At 32.1% G+C, this 18,617-nt stretch overlaps 1 protein-coding gene across 1 annotated transcript in view; it reads right to left on the bottom strand.

Moving 5' to 3' along the window:
* The window catches only part of LOC107449074 (inactive dipeptidyl peptidase 10-like), a 551,160-nt gene extending 535,373 nt beyond the window's left edge, over positions 1–15,787 (bottom strand). Inside the window, exon 1 of the mRNA XM_087161345.1 lies at positions 15,302–15,787. Within this exon, the coding sequence (XP_087017471.1) occupies positions 15,302–15,427 (126 nt within the window). The 5' untranslated portion in view covers positions 15,428–15,787. The remainder of the gene's footprint in view (positions 1–15,301) is intronic.
* Between the last annotated feature and the right edge of the window lie 2,830 nt (positions 15,788–18,617).

Below are 18,617 nucleotides of genomic sequence, written 5' to 3'. Positions count from 1 at the left end.
ATTTAAAAAAAAAACTATAATCCCATCTCTCGACCAAATAAACTAATTAAACTAAATTCTACAGTTTATTTAATAAAACGCAACTCAACCACAACCTTACTCCAATGCCTATTACCTGATAAAAAGCCTATCTCCAACATCCACTTACGTTTCTTCTTTTATGGTTTTGAAACCATGCTACTTGCAAATTGTAAAAAGACCGCATAGTTTTGTATTCATGGTTTTTTAACCATACTAGTTGTAAACGGTTTCCAAACTGTAAGTATAAAAAAATGCTCTTTACCATAAACTTTACTGCTAATTGGATAAACAGTTTGCTGACGGTTATTTTACCGTAATTTTAGAATGAAAATTTCAGCAATGCAATTCTAAATAAATCTTTTAATTGGATATGTCGACTACCAAAGTTATAAATAAAAATCTATACACATTAAAAGCAAATTAAATTTATAAATGATCCGCATTCTCATTAGAAAGATAATACACATAGTGTGATCCAGTTTCTTCACATGAAGATCAAGATTTCTTTCGTTGTTATCTGCATAAAATAAATAAAACTAATTAAGGTATTATTTACATGTTAGATATTTCTCTGTACTTAATTTATTCACTCACAATATTTATTTGTCTTTCAGTTACTTCATTATTGATGTTGATTTTTACCCCAAGGCTTGTAATTAAATGTTGTGTTTCTTTATCATAAAGTAATCCTATACTTTATTACGCAAAGTTTTATGATAAACATACTTAAATCGGAATCTAAACTTGTTAACCTTCTTGCAATCATTAAAAATTAAATGAATTGTATTTATTGAGTTTGAATGCAAATAAATACTTAGTAAAAATAAAGTATAGGTACTCCGAGTGGCAGCTTTTTAACGGTCGTCCATTAATAATCCATTCCATCCTTTAAATCCATTTTTACCGTAAAGTTTTACGGAATAAAAAAATTCGATGCACCGTGATTTTCACAACAATATTTACTGTAAAGTCACTTAATCTCTGTAATTAAATAAATATTACTGTAAAAATTATGTTATAAAGTTTGATGACGAATAATCCTCTGAAGAGTATACCATTTGAGTGAATGGAATAACATTTTGTACAAAGGTATTACGATCTATACCCTCAAGAATGCTGCTAAATATGATTGCGTACCTCTTACGGTTACAGTTACAGTAACAAAACGTCGAAATTTCCTAATGGCAATACCCACTCTTTTTAATCGAATCGTAATCCAAACACTAAGAAACCTAAAATGGACTTTTAATTATGATTTTAGCACAAGAAATTGCCGTGTTAGGCTTTTGCCAAGCATAACCGTTTGTCTTGAAGAATGATGAGAACTGAGTGTGATAAGAAATTTAAAAAAAAAAAAAGAAGAAATTATAAATAAAACTTTTTATGTTTTAAAACTGTTTGATATGTCCTTCCTTGTATATCTGAAACAGTTTCTTATTTATTTTAAAGGTTTTTATCACACTCTCTTCTTGTTTGTGGACACGAAAAATGGCGAAAAATCTAGTGTCGTAATTTCGTGTGCTAAAAATATCGTTCCAACTCCATTTAGGTTTTTTTCTAGAAAAATAGCATTTCGATCAAAAAACGTGACCGTTGCCATATAAAACTTTGAAATTTTGTCACTGTAGCTGTGACCGTGAGAGCTTTGTAGCATCCCTTTTGAGAGCATAGATAAGAGGGTTAACCGCATTCAAGGAAAAAAAGTATAGATGAAACAACCGGAATATGGTAAAATTTATCACGTTTCTGGCTTAATGGGTACAGTGAAGCCCTCAATAATTTAAAGTGTTCTGGCGATGCTTTCGGTAAAATTAACAATAAAATATGATTTATAATATGTAAATGTGATAATCAATCCAGCATATCTCTAATTGGGATATTGTCGGAGATCAGACCACCCTTGATATTTTGGACCTAATTGACAGGCATTCATCCAAACATTCTATACACTTTCAGTGGATTCCCTCACATGTTGGGGTTGATGGCTGACTTCCTGGCCAAATCCGCTGCCGAAGAAGACACTGATCATTGTGGGAAGCTTACCTTTAGTGAAATTTCTTCCCTGGCAAAAATGAAATTAAACAAGACCATAAGAACTCCTCCCAACCACTCTTGGTATTTTGCAAAAAAAACCGGAAGAATCTTTCAATCTTAGACCGAGAGCCCATCAAACTGCCTTTTCACGCTTCTTGAGTGGCCACACTAGATCCCTTACTTTCAACCGGGACCAGAAAACTTATCCGGAATGTCATTGGTGCTCGACAGCAGTCTTTTTATGAACTTTTTGGAGGTGTTCGAATTCATGGGAGTCCGTGATTCCGAGATTAACAACAACAACAGCAACACAACAACAAATGCGATAAAACTTGGTAATTTCATCATGATATCTTAGAGCATAGCATAAAAACCTTTTATTCGGCTAAATTGAAGTTTCAGTTTTGTATATTTTGATAAATGTGTGATAATAAGAACTATAAAATTTTGAAAATCCGAATTACCAGTAAACAGTTATTATATAAACGGAAAAGTTACTAAATTAATGGTTCAAATTTCGATTTTTTTTTTAAAACCAGAATTATGTTGTTACTTTTTACCAAAAATGAAATTATCATACAGTATTGTAATTCTACCAGATTTTTTCCTCCGTGTGTAATAAATATCGCTGTAGTAAAAATAGATCACAATGAAAATAAAATAGAGGTTAGTAAGGTTTTAATTTTAACTAATTTATTATTGATAACATTCAAAGATTTCCAGATCTTTATTTGTTATTTAAATAACACGTTATATGTTTTTTCTGTCCAATCAAAACACGCTGACAACAATGACAATTGACCTTAAACTACCTACTATAGCTTGCGACTACCAGTATTCAACTCCGTAGCCTAGCAATTTTAAACTCAAACGAGAAGACAAGGAAATTTCTGGATTAAGTATTGAGAGAAATAGCGTTCGTGAATGAGTTTTTGATAGAACTAACTCGTAATTGCGTTACATGGAGAGGAAAACCACGAATACCACAAACGTTTAACCTGGCGAACGGGGACTCTAACCCATGATCCGTATACTACTAAGGAAATTTCATTATGGTCGGCGCGATTCGGGTACGGAATTCGTATCGTCCAACCATCGCTGGGATCCGAACCCAGGTCGCCTCAGTGAAAAGCGAGTGCTCTATTCCCCGAGCCACCATGGCTCTGATTTAAAACCATTATCGTTTTATATTGTATAGTGAAATTCCAATAACGAAAATAGTTAAAACAAGCTAATTAAATTCTTTCTAATTTTGATTTAAAACTCTAAAATACTGTAATTTTAATTGGGGTTTTTTCTTACAATTGACCTCTTTAAAAATGCTTCGGTTCAAAATTATTTTCATTACGAACGATTTCTGAATATTCTAGATAAACTCAGTAATTAAAGGATCAAATTGAAACAACGTACAAACTAATTAAGTACTTTCTAACTTTGACATAAAACCACTTGTCATTTTAAGCTCTTAACAAAATAACTTACCATTGATTTATAAAATCAATGTTTGCTACTTCCCCGATCAAAATTCCAATAGGTACTATCTTTAACATGATTTTCGCAAGATTTTCAACTTAAACAAGTTCATTTTTGAGAAGAACCTACTCAACTAAAAGAAAGTAGTGAAAAGACCAAAAAGGAAAAAAAGAAGTATTTCAATATTTTATTTCAGCTTTAAGTGGTTTTTCGAATCAATTTATGAGTTCCCGCTGGTTTGATCGTTAAAGAATAAAAAGGAAAAAAAACCAATGAATGTATTAAGAAAAATTATATTCTTGTCATTTGAATATTACTACATTCCATACATTTTTTTGGACAGTGCGCATTTTATTCTTCTCTAAGCTTTTAAATCAGGAAGGTTTGTCATAACTACATTATTACGAACTTCAAAGAATAATGTGAATTATTTTTGTTTGTGAGCGGTAAAAAGATTAAAATAAAACAAAAAGAAATTTCAAAACTTTATATTGTAAAAACACGGATTAAGTTCCCATTCTATTTGTAAAAAAATCAAACATAATAATAGTGCTAGGTTGTCGTTACAACGTCACTTTTTTTCTTTTTAAATTTTCAGCAGCTTTTGTATTTAATTTTCAACAGCTATAAAAACTTTTCAAAAGTAATAATAGGGCAATAAATTAAATCTTAGTAATGCTTTTCTATCTGAAATGGTTAATTTAAATTCTTTATTTTAAATGTATTGACTAGGGAGCACTTTTACATGAAATATATTGCGAAAGAGAAAATTTTAATTGTTTAACTATTGCTTACTTAACATTTAATTATTGATAAATAATATTTAAATACATGCAAATTAAAATAGTGCATAAACGGTCTATAATATCGGATTACTTTCTAATATAAAATATAACATCCCACTTATTTTTAAAACTTTAATTTTCAATTATAATCAAAATCAATAAAGTAAAAATAGCTTGCATATTAAGCAGTTCTGATAAACAAATCTTTAGAGATAAAGAATGAGTGTATTCAGTGCCTACTGTTAAAATAAATAAATAAATAAAAATAAAAAATATTTTTTCTGCTAATTCTTTCCCTCTTCTTACATTATTAAATTAAGATGTATTAGTAAAGAGTATGATTACATAATTAGACTTTATATAATTAAACAAACAAAAAACATGTTTTTAGAAGTTCATACCTTAAGAGAAAGAAAGAATGACTATTCTCAATACTACCCATCTTCGAAAATTATGTTAATAATCGCTGCCAATTCCTGCTAGTCAAGATTTTAGTTCTTAGTTCCAATTTTTTTTTTATTTCAATCATCTTTGATATTTTTACTTTATTTAGGTTTATGGAAATAAACAAACAAAAAATATGTTTTCAGACAGTATTCGAAATACAGGTATAGGGCAAAATAATAGGAACACCTGTGAAAAAATGAAAATATTTTATTAATAAGGAGTTAGGTCACCATTGGCCAGAATGACAGCTTGCATTCGGCATGGGATTGACAAATAAAGGTCTTGAACAAAGTTCATTGGAATTTGCAGCCATTTCTCTTGTAGGGCCGTCTCGAGTTCAGAGAGTGTGGGTGGAGGAGGAAACCGGGCACGGATTTTTTTCTCTAAAAAACACCACAAAGGCTCATTGATACTGAGATCAGGGGACTGAGGTCACCAAGTTAGATGTTCCACTTCATCATTATGCTTATTTAACCATGTTTGAACACAATGAGACGTGTGAACAGGGGCATTGTCATCTTGGAACACAAGACGTTCTCCCGGAAAGAGAGTATGAAGCATAGGGTGAAGATGATCTGCGAGAATGCTTCGGTAATGGTCACCCTTGACCAACCCCCTCAAGACAACGAGAGGCCCCAATCCACGGGCAGATGTAGCACCCCACATTATCACAGAACCATCTCCATGTTTCACGGTTGAAACCAAGCAGTCAACATGAAATGCTTGTGCTGGCGTTCGCCACACGAACACGCGTCAGGTAGTCTGGAATAGTGTAAAAGAGGATTCATCAGACCAGATGACTTGTTCGCATTGCAGTTGTGCCCATTTTAGGTGGTCTTGGCACCACTGTAGTCTCTTCAAAGCATTCCACGCTGAAATTAACGGTTTTGGAATAGCTACTCAGCCATTAATGTTACCAGCATGAAACTCCCGTTGAATAGTTTTCATGGATACGGGGTTCTGAAGGTGGATATTCATCTCGGACGCTATCACCGACAGTGTAGTCTTGCGTTTTCGAGCGACTATCTTCTTCAACACCCGTCTATCACGGTCCGACAACTTCGACTTCCTGCCCCTGCTGGGCTTCGCAAAAGGCACCTTACCCAACTTTGTGTATGCCGACAGAGTCCTTGATACAGTGGTCCTTGAAATACCCACAAGGTTCGCTGTTCCGGACACGGACGCTCCAGCGAGGCGAGCTCCGATTATCATGCCTCTTTTAAGGTCAGAGAGGTCGGACATGATCTCGCTTTGCTAGGAACAGATTTTTCTCATGAAATTCTCACACTGCCAAATGCTAGACTGATACCTTTCCTTTCATCACCATTAGGTGGCACACTCTTGCGACACATGCCCGCCGTTTATTGGACTGTCGAAGGACGACTCCATTCTTTCACAGATGTTCCTATTATTTTGTCCTATACCTGAACATATTCGAAGACATCTCCCTCACATATCAACCACGTTAATTTTGCTTGTACTTGCGAAACGTAAATAAAATTAAATAATCCTTAAGAGAAAGGGGAATAATGTCCTAGTGAAACTCGTTTTTTATTGAATGGAGCTGTTAGCTATCGTACATCACGGATGGCATCTTTAAAATAATTTTAAAAAATCTATCAGTTAGTTTGAATAACTACAATTCGTAATGTTGAAACCTATGAAAAAGATTTTTTTTCATACTTCCTTCTCGTCCGGAAAAAATTAAGTTTTTGAACAATTTTAAGAATTTTTCAATACAATTACCGTTTACACCTACTGTTCAAATTTCAAAACTCTAGTGCTAATGGTTTTGGAGTTATGATAAAGACTCCAAGGGCATATACAAAAGCTCTTCCTTTTTATAATTGTAGATTCAGTGATATTAGTAATGCTTCATGCTATATTTTATAAATGATAATTTCCACATGCTGTGTTGTGTTTAATCTCGATAAAATAATTTGATACGGATTTTGACTATAACTGTAATAAACAAAATGCATTGTAAAGTAAACAAGTATTCTCAAAAAGTTCATTTTTTAAAATATTTACGTTCTAAGATATTATGTAACTTTTAAAACATTTCATAAACTGACGCATCATTTCAATTATGCACTTAGAAAATAAATTTTTTATGTATTTAGTAATTACCTTTTCTGAAAATAATATAATTAACTAAATTTATCAAGAACTAGAAACTGTAACTTTCGCATAAAATTTGCTGCTTATAAATTAAAAAGAAATTAACAAATGTGGTGACAGCATTCATGTGGGTGAAACCCGGTATCTTATTAATGAGTGCATAGTTCGAGGGCGTTGTCAATATTGATTTAAGAATATTCAAATTTACTACAATGTTTCCACTGTTAACATTTTTCATTAATGGCGAAAATTAAGTTATTAATTTGTTGCGATAATTTAATTCACACTAAAAATTCATTTTCATTTTATTGTAAGAAATCGGTTGAATGAACTATTGAATGTTTACTGAATTCCTCTGCTTCTTGTGAATTCTTCTGCTAGTATTGTCAAGATCTCTATTGTCTAACAAGTATCGAGCTAAACTGTTCATATATATATTGCTACTTAATTATTATTCTTATCACGTAACAGAAAACTTTAATTCAACCTTAATTTAAGCAATTTATTCATATAACAGTTAATATTTATGAATAAATTAATAATCTGTTTAATTATGCAACAGATGGGGTTTGTAAACCTTAAAATCAATTTCGGGCCAAAGCCAAATATAATTTATAAGTCAATTTTTTTATAAAGTTTAAAAATGCTCAGTTATTATCTAAAATAACCACAATAAAATAAGTATGACTGCACGATTAGAGTGTTTTGCATCAAATGAATATAAACAAACACTGTAAGAATTTTTATTTTTAAATTACGGTAAAATAACCGGCGGCAGTCTGCCTATTCAATCAATCGAAAAGCTTATGGTAAAGATTATTTTTTTACCTTTACGGTTTTGAAACCATTTACAACTAGTATGGTTAGAAAGGAAAACCATGATTAAAAAACTGCTAGCATGGTTTCAGCAACGTAAATAAGAAATTTAACTGGACACTGGAGCTAGGTTGTGATTAAGATATGTTTTATGAAATGAACTGCAGAATGTGCTTTAATAAGTTTATTTACTTGCTTCACCAATCGTAAAGAGATGGGAAATACTAGACATTTTTGTATTAGGCAGGTTTATGGTGCTGCCATCTATACGTGAATCAGAGTATCTTATGCTAATAGTCCAGAGTCGCAAATTGGGGAGTACAGGACACTGAAAACTCTTCATGTGTTATAGGGGATAGAGGAAATATTGTGGTATCTTCCGTTCTGTCGGTCATGAGATTGACAGGATAGCCGTCTTGGCTATATTATGTACCCAGCTATAAGGAACTATGTGACGTCATTAAATGGGCCTAGTTGGTGCGATAAAATTTTGGTTGTTTAACCACATTAAGTAAATGCAGTAAGTAAACAGATTTTCTCCCAGTTAAGAGTTTGAATACCACCTTATTTATGATTATTTGACTATTTTGCTTGAATATGGTAAAATAACAATTAAATAAATTGTTATTTAACATTTATTTAATTTCAAACAGTGAAGGTTAGTGAAAACATACTTCAAATTAATGATTTGGTCGCACACGTAAAGCATGAAACAAATTAATGCGCATGACGTGTGAACATAACTAATACACGTGAGATTATGTGTTTTAGTAATTAAGCGTATACGCCTGAAATACCATTGTACACAGAGAAGAAAAATCTGATAAAATTACCGTATTTGTATGGCAATGACATTCCTGGTAAAAAATATGATATAATTCGGTAATGAAACCAAAATATACGATATATAAATCGTTCATTCGATAATTGCACCTTTCGTTTGGTAACGGTTTTCCGAAATTACTGGTTTTTAAAATTATAGTTCTTTTTATGACACATTTAAAAATCATACAAAGCAGAAAAGGGAATTTAATTAAATAAATTGTTCAGATATTCTCTAAGGTGTCAGGATAAAATTACCAATTCATCAGTACTGACATTCAGTTTACCGATTATTTGGTAATTTTAACCTTTTGATTTTTATGCCGTTTACCAAATAGAATAATAATAGACATTTCAATGGTTATTTAAAATGGCGGTATAGGCAAAGGGCAGATAGGAATTTAGTGACGGTTAATTATTCCTTTTCCTAATATGTTCTTATATCGGAGGGGAAATAGGCCTAATTAATGATTTCAAGCGTTTTAAAAATACCATACTCAGATTGATTCAGCTATGGTTTCTGTTGTATGCATCTCTTATTTATTTATTCTCTTACATATTTGGGTTTTTTTTTTTTAATTATAAAAATATCTAAAAAAACTTTTTTCGAACTGAAAAACAGCACACATTGGTGAAAAACAGCGAGAATATACCTCCTGTGTTATAGAGGGATTTGCTTCTACATCCATGCTTCAGAGCTCTAGTGAACGGTGCTTTTTAGTGTTTCCATAGAGCAAGAATTACGGTGAATTTTACCGTATTCTCGTAATTTTGGCCATACCTTTTTCTCTGTGTACCAAATACAAATAAAACTATTTTCATTGATATCCATAAAAAAACCTGCAAAAGTTTAATTTCTGATTGCCTATGTTGAGGTGATTAACAATAAATCAAATAATTTAGGCTCACCATTAAAGTTCAGAAATTAAAATTTTGCACCAAAATTGTTATTTTTAGACTGCTAATGTAATGTCAGATTCATTCCATACTGCTTAGAGGTCTTGACAAAGAAATATCTATATTATATAAAGCGCTAATACGTACGTATGTATGTATGTATCAATAAAACCGATGATATTTCTTTTCTCGCGCTGGCAACAGTTTTCATTTTTAATTGATTGGATTCGGCGCGCAAGAGCACGTAGTGAGCAACCAGATAACAATAACCAGAGTGAGCATTATCAGGTTGTGCAATTCAGATTCATGCACCAAAAACATGACAATATTTAATTTAAACTCAATTAGGAATTAATTAATTAATTGAAGTGAGAATGCTTTAAAAGGCCGCTGTTGAATTGATATTTTTCCACTGGGAGCTACCTAAACGTCTAAAAAACGTTTAAGTGTTTGCATTGAATGCATTGAATTTTTTTATATTTCGCGTTTATTTATGCATTGAATTTTCACGCTTTAAAATGCAGAATATTAGTGAAGCAATATTTGATAATTTATTTTGCTAATATGTTTCTTATTTAGCTAATGTTTCGATTTTTTCACCATGTACAATCTAAATAGCTAATATACTTTTTTAAAAGCCAATAAGAACATTGGTAGAATTCATCTACAGAAGTACAATACTATGTCTTTGATGATAAAATACTATGTCTTTGATGATAATATATTATGTTTTTGTGCTAGAACATTGAGCTCATTGGCGAGAGAGCGCAGCGAGCCATGGTTCACGGTGTGAACCACATAGGATTGCGTAGCAATTCTCGGGGGTTGGCGAGCGTTAGAGAGCAGGGGGCGGAGCCTCCTAGTTTAATTTAATTATGGTTATAATTACAGATTAAAGTTGTTAAACATTACGCATCAAAATTGAACTTAGCTTAAACTAGCATTTATCAACCTGGTGATTGTGATCCCCATCATGTCGCTGATCCAAATCAAGGGAGTGATGAATTTAAAGTGACATACACATAAATATAATGGACACATTTTATCAGATTTTTAAAAAAATCATATATTTTAAGGAAATAGCTCAAGCTATTTAGCTATTGCTCAATTACTTGTTACGCGCGCCGTTTCAGGCCAGTGGCTGGAGATTCGGATCCCGGTTCGAAGGGGTCGGGGCTTTATGATCAAGTCCACTAAGAACTAGCGAGTACATGTGAAATCTATGAATTCGAAAGTCCAGTGGTCGGTCACTGATCCGTATCATGGGAACAGGGGTTTAGAGAAAACTTTCTTTCGTTTCAAATATACATCTAAACTAAAGTGGCGTCACGAATGAATTTTGCTGCCGTCTATCTCTGAGATTCTGAGCTAAGATGCTCCTTATCCCTTGCGGTGCTCTCTTGTCCAATGAAAGGCGAACCTTCTGACTCAATTCGCAAAAGGACAATGGTTGGCGAGGTAAGATTGCCCAAGTGTCATTAAAAACAACAGGACTAATTACATTTTGCTTTGTTATCTCTGCATATTTCATGGGATAGTCAACCTTTCTTTCCTGTTAAAAATTTTCCCATACGTGGTTTCAGGTTAGAAATACATTAAAAATGTCTTTTTTTCTTAACAGTTTTAGGCAAGGAGTTGAAAAGTATTAATTTCTCATTTTTCATTTTAAAAAAAAGCAGTTAACAGATCGTGCAAAATCCATAACATACAAATCAGGCAATATTTCTGTAAAATAAATACGTAAATAAATAAAAAATAAAATAAAATTCTAAACAATATAGCTTCAGCTTCTACAAAATGTTTATACATGCCCAACCTGTTATGTGTAAAATTGTATTCTATAAAAAATATTATGTTGGCCAAAGAGAGTTTTTGGAAAATAGACAATCTTAATTGTTTTAGAAAACTTATTAAAAGCGAAGCAATCAACCTTATATCATCGCTCAAAGTGAGTAAGATTTTAAATTAAAATTCCATTTGGAATTATCCAACCCAACTGTTTCTGAAAAAAGTTTTAATGAGTTTTCAAATTTCAATACACTGCAAGCTACGAAACTGTTTAAATACAAAAGTACGATACTTAGATCAACCTATCCAATAGATACCGAATTTAATGAGAGATAGTTACGAAACAGCAAATGGATCTTTTATTCACTGGACTATGGGAAGCCTTTTCAGAATTTAAAAAGAAAAAATTCTACTATAAAACTGTGATCGACAATTCATAGCAATTATTTAAGAAACTGGAACTATATAAATCAAAAAAAAAATTCATATTTCGTATAATAAAAACGAGTCCAAATCTGAAAAACGAAAGTAACTATGAAAACTAATTTTAAAAAGTTAGACCTTTTTTAGTAATGAAATTGAATTTTTCCTCCTTTTACTCAATGTACACTGGTGGACAAAATTAAGAGATGGAAAGCATTTTCGCACATTCATTCGCACATGCAAGACACCCGCACACCGCTCCATGTGTTTGACAATGGTTCCGTGAATGCCCAGAGGTACAGGCAGGAGGCCCTAGAGCCCTATATGCGTCTTTTCAGGGGCGCTGTTGGCCCTGAGTTCATTTTTATGGATGACAATGCGCGACCACATAGGGATCTCATGGTTGATGAGTATCTGGAAAGCAAGGATATTCAACGAATGGATTGGTCAGCCAAATCCCCTGACCTGAATCCTATTGAACATGCTTGGGATGCTCTTGGGAGAGCTATTGCGATGCGCCAACCTCCCCCCAGAACCATTCTGGAGTTAAAAATTGCTCTGGTGGAAGAATGGGAGGGTCTTCCACAAGTCCTCCTTAACTCCCTTATTAACAGCATGCATACTCGTTGTGCATGCTGTCTGTCTGTCAGGGGTGACCATACACCATACTAGAGGCAACACACATTGTACAAGCCTCACTTTTATTGTCATCTTTTATCCTTAAGTTCAGACTACATTGGATTTATTGGCAATAGGTCTTGCCAGTGAATGGCACTTTCATTTTTGTTTTGCATACTTTATTATCGTGGAATAAGCTATATCCATACCAAATTTCATTTATTTATATTCAGTATTTTTTTAGATATTTGGGAAAATGTCTTCCATCTCTTAATTTTGTCCACCAGTGTAGTTTAAAATGTTTTCTTTAACAGTAATTGGGTATTATTAAGTGATAGGTTTCAAAGCGAAATATCACTCACATAACTCCTCCTTTTCAAATGTTTTGCATAGTCAGGTTTTGCAAAACCATTTACAGGATCTTCCGTAATCGCCTCTAGTACTGAATATTTTTATAATGCTTGACAAAAAAGAATAAAAATGGAAGCTGCAAATAAATATACAAGAAAAGAAAAAACGCTATCAAATTTCAGTAAATCTGTAATTATATTTCTATAATTTATAACCTGCGTTGAACAGTCAACACTTTTTTGGCTCCCATGAAAATGATGGGGTGAGGTTTCACCCTCTATTTCTCACTCCCGTGATATTCACAGACTGGAGTGTTCAGTAGTAACGCGCCAATAAAAATAAAAATAATTCATTTCTTTTGCACGGAAAAAATTTATTTCCCATTTTACACACCAGAGGGCAGTACCTGGATATTTTTGAGGTAATTGTAGGTAGTTAGGTTATTTTAAACCAGTTGCAGCACTAATCAAATACGTAATACAAATGCAAAAGACAAAAAATAAGCACTTTTATGACCATTTTCTTGAAAATTAACCGATCGTTAAGGAGTTAACAGTCCAAAGAGACAAGAGAACTCCTGGACAAACATTAGGACAAATTGTCATTCGTGTAGGATTTATTAGTAAACTAATTCTCAATTATGTTGCATGGAGAGAAAAACTCAAAAACCTCCCACGGTTATCCCAACGGCAAGGAAAGCCTAACCCATAATGCATCCACCATTGATGATATTTTACGTCATCGCTGTGGTTGGTACGAACAGAGAGCAGAAATCGTATCGATCAACTATCGCTGAGATTCAAACTTGAGCCACCTCATTGAAAGGTAAGCGCTTTATCTTCTGGGCCACCACGATTCAATAAATCAGTGAATTTTTTTTTTTTTTTTATGACTGTCGTTGAACAGTCGTTGAACCAATTTTGAGTTTATGACTACCAATGTTCAACTCGGTAGCCTTGTTATTTTGAACCCAATCCAGAAGAAAAGGGAACTAATGGATCAGGTACTGGGAGAAAATTGCCTTCGTGGAGGACATCTTGATGAAACTAACCCTCATTTACATTACAGGGAGAGGAAAACCACGAAAACTTCTCGTGGTTAGCCAGACTGCAAATCATGGTCCACCTACCTCTGAGGATATTTTTCGTGAACACTGTGGCCGGTGTCAGCTGGGTTTGGAATTCAAATCTCAGCCATCACTGGGATTAGAACCCGGGTCACTTCATTGGGTGGAGAGTGCCTCTATTCCCTGAGCCACCATGACTCAACGAATCAGTAATGAAGAAAGTGAGATTGGAAAGTCAAAACTTGTTTTACACCAAAGAAAACAAGAACGAGTTGAAAACGTTCATTAAAAAACCGCCAAGTTTCCTCCAGGGCAATCAAATTTATTTTGATATTTTTAGGCCCAACTTCCTCACAACGTTGACAACGTTTTTATTTTTTTTCTCGATTAAACATTAATTTGCAACCCATAATACATACACTTTTTTACTTCCTTTTTCATCAAGGAAACAAAAAGTATACATTGAGAGTGGTTATTTCGGAAAACCAGGAATAATAACTCTTACATTTACTTTTAACTTTTTTTAGCTACCCATATTAAAAAATTAATATTTAACACCTGTTGTTGAAGTTATACAAGTAATACATTGTTTACTTAATTTGAGGAATAATTCATCAAAAAATTTATTAAAAGTTTGAAATATTCGTGAAATTTAAGGAATTCAAGAAAACACCGCACTTTTAAATCGTTAAGTTTTAAATCTAGTGATCATCATCTTTCTTGATTATTAATTAAAAATCCAACGCAATTTATTATTTTAATTTATTTAAAAATTAAAAGGATTTTATTAAATTACATGGAAAAAAATAATATTTTAAATAATGTACATAATTAATTAAAACATAGAGTAATGTACTTAAAATAAATTGATCAAATTTCAATGATATTCATCCTAATATGTACCGTTTAAATTTAAAAACTTCCTTTACAAATTGAGAAAATGTAGAACGAATCATTGATTAGAATGAAAAATGTCTGTCTGATTTATATCAGGTAAAATGTAGTTGAAAATATTGAAAAAATTTGTGATCTAAATTTATACATAATTTATTTAATAGATGAAAATTAAATTATTGAAATAAAGTCTCAACAGTTATAATATTTGATTATTTAAAGCATTAAATTTTTAACTTTTGATTACTAAAAACCATAAAACTTTTAACTTTCGTAAAAATAATTCTTAAAATTTTTTATATTTTATTATTGGAAAAAATTATTATTCATTTATTTAAAAAACGCTTAACTTTTAAATTTTGATTATAAAGTGGGATCTGTAGGAAAATTTTGTTACACTGTTTTCACCATTTAAATAGTACGAATTATTTTAAACATTTTTCGTAGTAATAAACCTTCTATAATACCTATTATAATTTATTAGTAAAAGCGGAAGAGAAATTCAAAAACAGTGGAATTAAATGTTAAATAATGAAACTGGATTTTGGGTGATATATTTAAAATTTATAATGTGAATGTATAAAATTATTTTTTCCATTTTCTTGAAATTATTTTTTTATCCATTTGGGAAAAAGTGCTGTTTTGAGAACAGTTTTAGTATGATTTTGGATGATTAGAAGAGATTCAAAGTATGATGAACATATAATTACTTTTCCAAAACTTAAAATAAAAAAAATCTACTTACCATGTCATCAGCAAGAGCAGCATTTTCTTCCCCTTTTTGACCACTGTCCGCTTTCTTGTAACGTGTAGACCCTCCACCACCTCCTCCTCCGCCCCGACCGGACCCGACACCACCTGAGTAATTCATATTCCTTTAGAATGAAATTAAAAGTTCCAAAACCGAAACCTCTTTTTAAACGAAAGATCCAAACGGAAAAATCAGACGATAAAAGCGGGAAAAAAAGAAAACAAGACAAAATCGTTCGAAAAGTGTCCGAAAAAATCAGTAGGTAGGAATTCGTTGTTGATTTTCCCTCCTCCCTCGTGCTCTCAGACGACACGCGTGGGGGTGCAGGGTGGACGAGAACATAGAACACTCACAACAAACACACAGACACAAGACAGTGTGCAGACGATCGGGAGGTGAGTTCGTGGAAAAGAAGGAGTTCGTGGCAGTCGTCTGTTTCTCACTGCAGTGCGGGGAGTGTTCCCTGATGCCTTCTCTTCCTTTACGAGGGGATGGGGTGGGATTGTGCAAGGGATCAGTTCGTTTGCGCAGGCCGGGCCGCGCAAGTCATCCCAACACAAAAGCACGTGACAATCCCAAGTTGGGGGCTCAAGGTACCCAAGTACCCCGGAATGCTTATTTTAACTCTCCATCCTCCGGCTTTTAAATCGAAGAAGAAAGGATAAGTTTGGGAGAATTTTCTCCGAAACATAGATCTTTGACTTAAAAAAAATCGCCAATAGTGTATTATAAAGATTTTTTGATAATCACAAACACAACTTTAGAAAAAGCTTGTATTTATATGACTTTTAGTTCGAGATTTATGATTCTTACCATAACTATTATTGATTTTCACGCAACTGATTTATTTGGTAAGAGACGCATAAAAGTATAAACAGTTATTGATTGGTCCTAAGATTGACAACAAACATAGCATGACGCAATATTTTAGTAATGTTGTTCCAAATTTACAAATTTATTTTTTTTAAAAAATGAAACTTAGAATGAAAAGGATCTCTTTAAAAGAAATTATATAAATGAGAAATTTTATAAAACAAAGTGCGTCAAATTACACAAAAATAAAATTACTCCCAAGAAAATCTCATCTTACTAAGCCAGTTCTGATCGAATTTCGTTTAAAAACAAACACTTCTCTTCTCTTTTCTTCATCCATTAAAAAAAAATAATAATATTTTTCTGACGACTTTTATTCTTTTTTCTGTCGTATAAAAATTTTATCGATCGCTTATTTATCTGTAAACGTTTATATTTTAAAGAGACGAGAGGCTGTTAGTAGCATTATATTTAGCGGGAAATATTTTTTTAAAGGTACGTATTTAGAAGAGAAAAAAAAAACCACACTAACTTTTTTTCAGCAGGTTTTCAAATGTTCTACTGATAACCGAAAATACTTCACAAAACATTTTACTCCCTACTTGTCATATGATACAACTTATTAGTATATTTTTAAAAAAAAAACACTAATTTCATCCCCCTTTTGAAAGTTTAGCAATTTCTTTCGCATTTTTGGGAATAAATGAGAAGTTGTGTGAACATGCCTGAGGAATATGTAAGCGTAAAATTATACTAATTCACGCTGTAAAAACAATTTATCTGTTATATTTCAATTTAAACTGATCACTATTAATTTAATTAGGCCACTAATATTTAAATACAAAAAAAAAAGTTTCGAAAATCACATATTGATCAAAACTTTGTAAAAAAAGAATTTCAATAAGTGAGTTGATGTATGAAAATTTGATGTTACATCGCCTTGTGTAAATGCTCTTAATACTTAAATTTTAACGACTTTAAATTGTTTATGTTCTAGAATTTTAAAAATCTTCATGTTTGAATACACCTTGCATATTTTTGTTCAGAATAGTTCACATTTACTAATTTAATCATGGCTTCGAAAAATATATACATATTTCTAACTGAAATGAGTTAGTCTTTTTTTATTGCCTTAACACACTAAGGAGAAAAAAGTATGGTAAAAACTAGCAGAATATGGTAAAATTTACCGTGTCGCTTGCTCTATAAGAACACTTAAAAGCTCGGTAAAATTTTTAACAATGTGCATTGTAAAGATTTCTGCAAAACTAACAATAAAATATAATTTTATAATATGTAATAAACTTTTATAATAATAATGCAATTTATAATGTGTATAATAAAATTTTATAGTATGTAAAAGATTAACATTGAGTAAAAGAATATTTTATTTACGTTACAATATTAATTAAAATAACTGAAAAATTGTTTTTCTTAAATATAAATTTTGAAAATAGACATCGGTTCACTTGGCTTATAACAAGTTTCTTAAATAATTTCTGTGGTTTGTAGAGGAACCATATTGTGCCCCACTATGTCGTGATACCTTAGAGCATGTCATAAAAACCATTTATTCAGTTAAATTTACTTTTCAGTTTTTAAATTTCTCTAAAAATGTGGTAAAACGGACTATAATTTCGACAACCAAAATTTCTGGCAAATTAGTGCTACTTGGATGGAGAATTACCAAATGAAAAGTTTAATTTTCATTAAAAAAAAAAACATTCCCTCAACAGCCCATTATAGACCAAGAGGGTCTAGGAGGTTAGGGCAATTTTGAGACCAACGGCATGATTGTGGTAATGGTGTCAGCACCGCGCACAGACTGCCTTTACTTCTCAGACAAGTTCGAACCCATTGATCTGAAGCTGGGTGAGCTTCAAGTCGCCACTGCGGATTGAATCCCAGTTCTTCACACTGACAGTTCAGTGCCTTAACCACTGAGTCATCGTGATTCTATAAATATCATACATTTTAGTTTCATCGAACAAAGTTATGTTGCTGTTTTGTTTATCGAAATTGTCACTACCATGCAGTACTGTCATTTTACCGAAATTCTTTTCTCAGAATAATGTCCCTCAAAATTTTATTGATGACTTTATATTTAAACAGGCTTGTATGAAAACCAAAAGTATAATATCATTGATCCCTCAACTTATGAATGAAAAAAAAAGTTTAATAAGTTTTGCAGATTATCTTTAGTATCTTCGCGTATTACTTGCTTAATTTATTAACCTTAAATATGGCATGCATTAATAATTGATTAATGAATAACGTAATTTTGTTTCATTTCTAAAATTAACATTTATCAACAATTTTGACGTCAAAATATTACGGATTTCAAAAATTTACAATTACCTAAAAACCTCTTTCACGACGTTTAAAAAATTGTTCATCACAATGTTTGGTAGTGAAAAGCACTTTTAATGTGTATTCAAAAGATCCTTCTCAAAAATAAAGTGATATAAGTGCACTACTTTGGTGTCACAGGTTAACA

The sequence above is a fragment of the Parasteatoda tepidariorum genome, chromosome 4, assembly GCF_982258835.1.
Source record: "Parasteatoda tepidariorum strain Cologne lab strain chromosome 4, Ptep-v5.0, whole genome shotgun sequence".
Taxonomy (NCBI): Eukaryota; Metazoa; Arthropoda; class Arachnida; order Araneae; family Theridiidae; genus Parasteatoda; species Parasteatoda tepidariorum.
This window is presented reverse-complemented; position numbering and strand designations above follow the sequence as displayed.